General features: G+C 39.2%; 1 protein-coding gene across 1 annotated transcript in view; it reads left to right on the forward strand.

Moving 5' to 3' along the window:
• Positions 1-560: 560 nt before the first annotated feature.
• The window catches only part of LOC103809911 (epidermal retinol dehydrogenase 2-like), a 10,411-nt gene continuing 1,060 nt past the window's right edge, over positions 561-9,911 (forward strand). Inside the window, exons 1-5 of the mRNA XM_009082784.1 lie at positions 561-887; positions 5,260-5,391; positions 6,889-6,988; positions 8,610-8,754; positions 9,722-9,844. Coding sequence (XP_009081032.1) covers positions 561-887; positions 5,260-5,391; positions 6,889-6,988; positions 8,610-8,754; positions 9,722-9,844 — 827 coding nt within the window. The remainder of the gene's footprint in view (positions 888-5,259; positions 5,392-6,888; positions 6,989-8,609; positions 8,755-9,721; positions 9,845-9,911) is intronic.

Genomic DNA, 9,911 nt, shown 5'->3' on the forward strand with positions numbered 1-9,911 from the left:
CGGGTCGGGGCCGGGCGCTCCTTCTCCTGCTCTCTTCCCGTCCCAAACACTGCAAGGGCAATGGTTCGGTCTGATGAAGCGTGGAAATCTCGGCTCCGAAGTGCCAGGGCCAGGCTTTTCCCCGTGGCTGGTAGTTTGCTCCGAAAGGGGAATGCGTGGTGTGATCTCGCACTGGAAAACACACGTGCGGGTATCCTGCCGTCCCAAACACGTCCCGCTTCCCTCTGGGGAGGACACTGCTTCCCGAGGCTGATTCCACACCAGCACCTTCCGTACTTTTTTGTCAGTTAACAGCAACTTGCTGTGAAAACAAAGTGCTATACAGCCGTTGCCACAACGTACCTGTAAAAATATATGTTGCTAAATCTTTTTTAAAAAATCTAATGAGCTGGCAGCTTTCACAAAACAAGTCTTCAGTAACGTATTTGTACCCACACAAAAGAACCATGTGAAATAAATACCTGTTGGAAGGTCAATCCCTTTTTTTACTCACTATCTCAAAGTTGTATTGCATTTCTGGGTTTCTTAAACAGAAGAGCAGTGCCTGTACCTGAGAAATCATGTTCTACTTCAGATGCATCCAGAAGTTGCTACAGTACCTGAAATTAGCAATTTTTTTATTTATGGAGAACTTCATCTGTCTGTTTCCTCTGCGCAAAAAATATTTTGCTGGTGAAATAGTTCTTATTACTGGTTCTGCAAATGGGATTGGAAGGCAGATTGCCTTAAAACTTGCTCCTCTGGGAGTAAACTTGGTTCTTTGGGACATCGATGATGAAGGTAACAAAGAAACAAGCAGATTGGCCCAGCAAAATGGAGCTAATCGGGTCTTTGCCTACCATTGTGACTGCAGCAGCAGGGAGGATATCTATGAACAGGCAGACAAGGTAAGATTTGCTTTTTGCTTCTGATTTTCTTGCTTCTTTTTAATAGTATATGCTATCGAATTTTTTTTTTATTCACTGAAGGGAAGTAATAATGTAGGGCAGTGTCTCTTTTTTTGACAAGTGGCTTCTGGATGGAATTTAAACTATGTTCACAATAAAGTAACTGGGTTTAATCTGTTCTGTTGAGACTTACTCATTTCCAGTGTTGACTGTGAGATGGTAACTTCTTTTAGAGTATGGTAAAACATGCAGCAAAGTTATCTCCGTATATTAGCTTGTTTAGGATTTAAAATATTCTTCAAATATCACAAAACAATGTTTTTAAAAACTAGAAATCAGTGGATATTGTAAGAGAAGAGTTCTTTGCTTTGCCCATGTGTTTAGAAAACTCTAGCTGGTTAAGGGTGATCTGTGGTGTAAGGTTTTCAGAACTGTCACCAGGACATGGCTGATCTCCAGTCAAATTTATGATTCAGCTTCAGTTTATTTTTTGGTCAATCCAGCTGGAAAGTAAGGTAGAGAAGAGCTCCATTTTAAATCAAACTCTTCTGCTGTGCTGACCTACACTTTGTAAGCTATTACTTTATTATTAATATAAGTCCAGAAATTGGTCATTAAATTAACATTATTAATTTTTATTTGCCCGTAAACTGCCTGAAGATATTTCCCCGTATAACCTCACTTATAATCCAGTTAGTCACTCTGTCATTTTATCCAAGGATAAATTCTTCTTCTGTTAAATTCTCAGTGTATGTACTTATATACATGACTCTCAAGTCACATCTTCGACATTCTGTGTCCAAAGGCATACATCAGAGAAATGAGCTGAAATAATTCATGACAGGTGAATGTTGATAGGTTGTTTCAGAATAGGCTTGAAATGTGACATTAATTTTCTATGAGTTGTCAGGGGGGAGCTCTTTGTTTTGTGGTTGTTGGTTTTCATTATAACAAAAACAGGTTAATTTCTTCTGAGCACAGCTATGAAAGTTTGCAAATAAATGTTCCTGAGGAAAAGTACTTCTGAAGGGTAAGTAGGATTCAGGATCTGTAAGTATCTGGAACTGCAATTCTCATACCTGCAGTCAGCAAGGTATTATTTTACCCAAACTTGTAAGTGGCATGTGTGGCACAACCACCTAACACTGCACAGAAAATTCCCTTTGGAGCCACTGGTGCTGGGTGCTAAAAACCACAGGTTGTATCATAGTATTACTTGGGCAGTGGTGGTGAAGATATATTTATTGTACCATAATAGTATGTCTGCAGAGATGAGCAAATTGTTGAGTGTTCTGTCCTATGCTGACACAATATGCAGTGTCAGAGGAGGATGAGCTTTGCCAATGACTTGGCCAGTACAGATGATGCAATCCTGTAACCTCTGTGCGACATTGATTGCTAGTGCAACAATTTTGGAGTAGCAATCCCAGTAATTTCAGCAATCTCAATATCTATTATCACTTTCTAGCAAGAAGAAAATTCTGTCTGAGCAACTTGTGGTCAGTTCTTCAAATGTGACATTGGATCTTTATTGGGAATGATACTATAAAAAAGCAGTTCTCCTTGAAGCTTACCTTAGAATTTGCCAAGATCAAATCTCTTCAAATAATAACATTTTAGGTTAGAATTAGATTCCTATTCCCATAAATACCATCTGCTTCTTGCAAAAACATGCACCAAAATGAGCACTTCAAGCTTATGTAGTTAATTTCTTTGTTGGGCGTCTTTCTCCATGCTGAACATTTTGAAATTATTTACTTGCACTTAATTTAAGAGTGCCTTCCAGTAATTTTCAATCTCCAAACACATTAACTCGATCAGCCACAGGGCTCCAGCCTGCAGAATTTGCTGTGCCCGTATTCACAAACACTACTCTGAAATGCACAGACTGACATGACAACAGAAACTTGAAGAGCTGTTTCAAAATCAGAAATTGCTATTAAGGTGTTAAATTATACCAGCGTCTTCATAGATGTTTGCATGTATTGAACAGTCACGATGGAGCCAGAAATTTTCTTAGATCAAGAGTTTTTCAGCTAAGGGCCTCCTCTGCTCTTGGAAATACTTGCAACTTTTTGATTGGTAATATGAAAAGTCTTGAGCTTGGACACAGGTGATAGAGCAATAGCAAAAAAGTTACATTAATGGGTTTTATTTGGTATACTAACTGCAGAGAAACCTAGGTATTTTCCCATAATGGAAGTTTTATTTCTAGAAAGCAAATCAGACCATTGAAGTCCCTAAAGGAAAGGGTTTAGAATAAACAGGTGAAGCAAACAGCAACTAATTTTGAGGATCAGGCAATGTCCACCTGGGAATTCTGATGGGCTAGAAATGTAGACTGTGTGTTTTGCTATAACAGGTGATCAAGAAACAGACAAGAGCAAATATTGCTCTAAAAAGCACTTGAGAGGACACAAACAACAAACCTGTCTTACAAAAATTGTTAGAAATTATAATAAAGAATTAATAGACACTTAAGGAAATACATAATATAGACTAATCAGCTTGACTTTTTGTAAATGGAAGCCAAGCTTCCTACATGTTTTTGACAAGTGAGTAAACGTGAAATGAAGCCAGATTAAATAAAATGCTGTCATTGGTGAAGCTATGTTGTCATGTGAAGAAAAAGAGGATCACCATATGGGCTGACACCGCAGTTAAAGGTATGAGCAGGGAGAAAGTACAGGTATATCCCACAAAGGAAGAATTGGGTATTCCTGCCATGCTTGATGCCAAGAAAAGGCTGGAAAAGAACTACTCACAGACTTGTCTCTCTGAGTAGCAGGTATTTGTTTATTCAGCGCTAGGCACAAGGGGGATCGCTCCACCAAAATTGTGCAACCAGGGACAAAAACTTCACAGTTTATATACGTTAAATGCTCATACATATTCATTATTTCCAGGAATGGGTGGTTATTATTATAATTATTTCTCAGACATCATTATCATATACTCCTCCTCTGTCTCCTCCCTCTTGGCATCAGTCCCATGGTCCTGGTGGTCGTTCGGTGGTTGTGAAGATGAAGCGCCTCCTCTTCCTCAGTACCCTTTGGACACCTTTATTTGTGCAATCATTTACCCCTTTGTACAGTTTTCCATGCCTTGCTGACCTTGCCTCTATCTTAAACATTTTGTTTCTTCATTCCACACCTTATATAGTCTTAGTTTTCCTCCTACTGCCAAGGTTTTAGTCTGGTTAGTTCTACTGTCTTATAGATAAGATCCGTTATTTTGCTAACTAAGCTAAAACAGTGCTATTAGTAAAGCTATTCTTTATACTTTCAGCTTGAACTGTTCCTTTCCTGTTTTCAGTCTCCTTCTCAATATCATACTCAGCAGTGTCTAGATTTGCATTCATTTGTGTGGGTGGAAAGGTGCTAGTGTCTGAGCCCTGCGTGTCTATGGCAAGGAGTAAAGCTGACACAGCTATAGGAGTATGAAGGAAGTCTTCACTGAATGCTAGGGTTCTCTGAGAGAGCCAAAGGAAGGTCAGATGTTGGGGCATTAGATCCAAGCACCTGTTTCCAAATTGCCAGACAGCAGCACACATGGGATTTCTATGTTTTTGTAGTCATACTATAATTTTTGAAACCCCAGATAATCATTCACCTCTAGCACAGAAGTCTCTGCAGTGAGACTGATTCCTGATACTATAAGTAAATCTTGACCATCTGCTTTGGTATAAATCCAAATCATGGGACAAAATCTTTTTATAACGAACCCGAATGGAGCTCATGGTGGCTTTGGCCTTCTTTCCAAGTGATGCTATCTATTTTGTAGTAGATGCTTTTGCACTTAAAGGACTGCTATCCCCCAGGAATCTCTGCTGAATTCTTTCCAGTTCAGTAGAAATGATCTGGCAAAGGGGTTGAACAGGCTTGGCTGAGGAAGGAAGGTTCTCACAATACCAAAAATAGGGAGCAAGATGTTTTCCAATTGCAGTTAAAGCATGCTCACAGCGCACACTAAAGCTTTGTACATTACCTTAGGTTCCTGTGGAAGCCAAAAGTATTCTAGAGTTCAGGGAGCAATTAGACAAGTTCAGGGAGGGTGGCATGGCAGAGAATCACTGGGATATATTAAATGCAAATATGTAGTTTCCTTATATCTCTCAGGAAGATCCTAAGTTGCAGTGTTTGAAAAGTTGAGTACAGTGGAGACCTTAGAGCCCTGGTCCATTTTTCACTGTTTTCCACTGAGAAAAAGGCTGTGGGACTAGATAGACCTTTGATCTGATGCAGTACAACAGTTCTTACATATGTTTTCAGGAGAAATATCAATCATTGCAAATATCTGAACATTTTCATAAATTAAGCACAAGATGCAAGGATACCTTCTAAAGATTTCTGTTTATCCTTTTTTCATTCAGGTTAGAAAAGAAGTTGGGGATGTTACTATTCTAATCAATAATGCTGGCATCCTGATTGGAGAAAAGTTCTGTGACATTCCAGATGCAGATTTTGAAAAGACCCTAAGAATCAACTTCTTTTCTCAAGTCTGGGTAAAGTTCTTTGGTTGTTTTTATGCTGGGTGACCAAAAAGTACAGGAAAATGTTTTAGTATGAAAATCACCATAGTGGTATCTACCTCAAAAAAAACAGTTTGGATTAGGGATGTGAAGGGCCTTGGTTGGGAGAATATAAGTTTTCATAATCATCCTGTAATTGGAAGCACACCAATTTGACAGACTCCCCACAGTGTTTCAGTAAGCTAACACAAACCTGCCTGGCCACTCTGGTAAATCAAAAGTTTGTGCAACTCTATCTTGAAACATACTCTGCATGTGACAGCTGTGTTGAAGCTAGTGCTAACATGATGGCATATGACTTCCCTGCTCCTGACGTTTGCTAGCATCAGAAGGCTTTGTCTAATAGACTTGTAGCATTCAGGGAGACCCAACCATGGTTTAGTGGTGGACTTGGCAGTGTTAGGTTTACAGTTGGACTCAATGGTCTTTAAGATCTTTTCCAACCTAAATGATTCTGTATTTTATGCTGCACATGTTGGTGCCAGTTTTTAGGCTGTGCTTTCATTCCTAGTCACCATCTGACTAAAGTACATAGAAAACTAATCTGGATAGTAAGTATTATCTTTGGTTTGTTTTCATATCTCTGAAGGAATTTGTTGTTATGTGGGACCTTTCAGTTGACCTTTAGGAGCTTTTGTTCTGAGGGAGTGTTGCTCTTGCCCCCTCATGCATTTTTTGTTTAAATACCTGTGTGAGCAGCCTGAGTGAGCATCAGGGAACAATATAGCATTGAAACTCCCTTGCTAAAAGGCATTTCTTAATGGAAAATCGCTGCAGATAGAAGTCCTCTAAGCATTCCCCAGCCACAGCGCATCATTCTTCCAAATCCGTGAGGCAAAGAGACTGAGAGAGATGTTCCCTCTGGCAGGTCTGAAGAGATACAGGGCAGAAGGATAGTGATGTACTAGCCACTCACATCTGGAGTCAAATAGACATTGTAGGGCGTCGCAGCTATTGAAAAAAAATGAAGTACAACTCTTGTCTTTTTGCTTATCTTCCCCTTCATAAAACACTAGTGTTCTCATATAGTTTGTATCACTCACAGTGGTGGTCTGGGGTGCTGGAGTTGTCAAGCAGTTCAGTTTGTAACACAAAGGGCGCACAGAGAGCTGAACTCCCCTTGATATGTTGACTTCTAGCTCCCTCTTGTGTACCAAACCTTTGACAGTAGTCTCAAGTAGACTCAAACCATTAGGAACCAGGAGGCAGAGGAAATGCAAAATTTGCTCCTTCTCATAAGACAGTTTTAATGCTAACAGATCTTCAGGTACAGGGAAGTCATTCAACAATATGCTGTCTCTCATTTAAAAACTGTTACAGAGATAAAAGGTCGATTGGGCTTCTTGTATATTGAAGCCTCTGAAAGTAAATCGGGTTGTAAAGCCTGATTTTAGAATGCAACATTTTTGGCATGTCTATTTATAAAGTCGGTTGGGATTTCTTTTTGTGTATCTTTATATATTCTCTTAGACTTGCAAGGCCTTTCTTCCAGCTATGATGGCCTGTAACCGTGGACACCTGGTTAGCATAGCCAGTGCAGGTGGATTTCTGGGACTCTACAGAATGACAGGTTAGTATTGTCAACTGGCATTACAAATTAGATCTGCATACTAATGACTTTTCTCAGAGACCTCAGAAATGCTTGGCTTAAGCAGTCTATACTGACGAGAACCTGTGGATGCCAAAGGTGATGGTGTACCAAAGTGTGATGGTGTCACATTTCCTGAGTGGCACAGGGAGCTCATTACAGATTTTACTGTCTGATTACAGACTGTCTTATCTCTGCAGAAGATAGACAGTACAGCTCACACGTGTGCAGTGGGAAGGAGCCCTGCATACAGGTTATCTAACTCTCTCATGCCAGGTTTTTTGCAGATAAATGTTCAGAGTCCTGAACCCATGCATGGATTATACCTTGAACTATACATTTAGTTGTAAAATGGTTTTCATGTCCAGAAGGCGTTTTGACAGAATTTTCAATAAAATTAATTTTAATGATGTGTGTTTTAAGCTATTTAACAGTTCTATTCTCAGCTGTTTCCCTCAGGAGAGCAGTCTGCACAGTCCTGCCTGTTTCAGCAGTCTGGGTCTGCTGCCTAGTCTGTCCTCAAGCCTCTCTTACATGTTGATTTTATCTCTGAGATCATCCTATGAGAATGTGAACTTCAGTGTAATAAGTAATTCTTGTTTCTTCTGCTGATTGATGATGTTTCTGTGGTGTTTATTTGCCACCTGTTCTCCTTGGGTCATATTTGGTATTGATAATGTAGGTCACATTCAGCTTTCATCCTATAACTGTAAGGCTTATGGGAGTGAACCTGCCTATCCATGCATTATAACCTTTTACACCTTAGCTATGTGTTTTTAGACTGTTCCATCATTCCCTGTGGGTGAATTCCTGAAGAACAGCAAACTATCTTTGATGCCAGTCTTTTAGAGAAATTTGATTTCATTGTATCTGACAACTATTTTCACACACATTTGAAAAAGCCTTAGGAAACCACATGTAAATCACTATATTACATTACTTTCTTACCGTTGCAGTTGTAGGATAATTTGTGTTGGAAGCAATCTCTGAAGGTCATTTGGTCCATATCCCCAAATAAAAGCAGGCCCAACTTAGATCAGATTGCACAAGGCTGTGCGGGGGCAAGTTTTGAGTATCTACAAGGATGGAGTTCCATACATTTGTCAAACAATAAAAATCAGACAAGATCCAGTCTTCCTGGCCAAACCAAATAGTATTGGAGTTGCAGGGCAAATCAGAAGAAGTAACAGGCTGAAGCAATATTTATAAGTAGTGTATTTATATTTTACCACTAGAAATAGTTCATTCTGAAATGAACCTGTGATATTAAAGGGTGAAGACATTCTGAACTGAAAGAATGCCTGGTTTGTATACAAGTGTCTGGAAATGTACTCAAAATGTTTAACAAGCTCATCTTCCTATGTCTCTCTCTAGTATACTGAAAAAAAACTTCTCTGGAAAGGATTAACCTTATCCTTAGACAACCATGCATCCATCATGGGAAGAGTCATTAACCTTAAGAGTTAGCGTCACCAATATGCTTAAAATTCTGATTGCAAGACTGCTAATTATTGAACTAAATCATATCATGGCTTAAATAGTATTACAAAGAATAGAATTCTGTATATAGCATTTACTGTGGTACTTTTTCTTCACTTTTCAGATTATGCCTCAAGTAAGTATGCAGTTATTGGAATGATGGAAGCCATAAATTCAGAACTGTATCATGCAGGAAAACATGGCATTAAAACCACAATCATTTGCCCTTATTTTATTAACACTGCATTAACTAAAGGTCTCAAAAATGGGTAAGTAAAACTTAGATTGTGTACTATTTCATATATATAAAAAAGTAATCACTACTCACTAAACATATCATATTCAATCTCTAGCTGGTTGATTTGATTTTCAGTTCAGCATATTTTCCCTATTGGCACATACAACTATGTCTTTTGACATAAAGAAATGCAAGTCTTGCATACAGCTAATCATTGACATGCAACAGGGACTGTGCAATAACCTCACAGTCAAGGAACGGTTAGGGATGTGCAGCAATCATTAAGGGTTAAGGGAGCCTTATTTGTCAATAGAACAGGCACTTCTGTGCTTCTCTGCCCCAAGGAATTGTGGCAGACTGTCAGGATACCCATGACCTGTCATTATTAACTGTACCTCACTGTATGTATTAGCAGGTACTGTAGTTCTCGGAGTGGAAGAGCTGTGGTGACAGTATCTGGTGGATGGCTCTATGGTTGCAGTGATGGGAGAGGCTGCAGGTGCTGCATTAGCCATTGCAGTAATGCAGTTTTCTGCACTCTTCGTTTTACAGTGCTGTGCTCCTGCTTCCACCATTCATCATCCTGCCATAGCATATGTCACGCCAAGCACAGCCTTTCTCTTGGCTGGAGACAAGCCTGGTCCTGGTCCGTTTAGCTGTCACCTCAGTATCTACAGTAGAAAAGGAGGAAGTGTGTGGAGAGCAGAACTATTATGCATAGAACAGCATATAGTATGCCTAAGCTTGGAAGTTTTCAATGCTGCAATCACTGTGGGCATTTACTTCATTAGAGTTGGCTTGCACAAAAGTCATTAAAATTCCCGACATCAGGAAAGTTTTCAATTTATTTTGACAATAGCAGGAACAAATAGGTTTGGAGATTCCTTTTCAAGAGGGAAAGGGGGTAAATTCATAAATGATTTAATTATGTGTGTGTTAGAATACATCTCAAGAGTGGTCTTATAATTTCATAACACTTATTCCTTTTTTTTTCACAGAAGCTCCTTTTTATTTCCTATTTATGATGCAGAGTATGTAGCCAGCAAGATCATTGATGCAATTAAAAAGGAAAAGTTTTATCTTATCATGCCTCTAACTGTACACTTTTTTGCTTTAAAAACGTAAGCATGTGCTTGTGTTCTAGCTTTGCCTTCTTTCCTTTGTCATATGCCTGTAAAATCAGCAGGA

The sequence above is a fragment of the Acanthisitta chloris genome, unplaced genomic scaffold (genome assembly GCF_000695815.1).
Source record: "Acanthisitta chloris isolate BGI_N310 unplaced genomic scaffold, ASM69581v1 scaffold42899, whole genome shotgun sequence".
NCBI classification, from domain to species: domain Eukaryota; kingdom Metazoa; phylum Chordata; class Aves; order Passeriformes; family Acanthisittidae; genus Acanthisitta; species Acanthisitta chloris.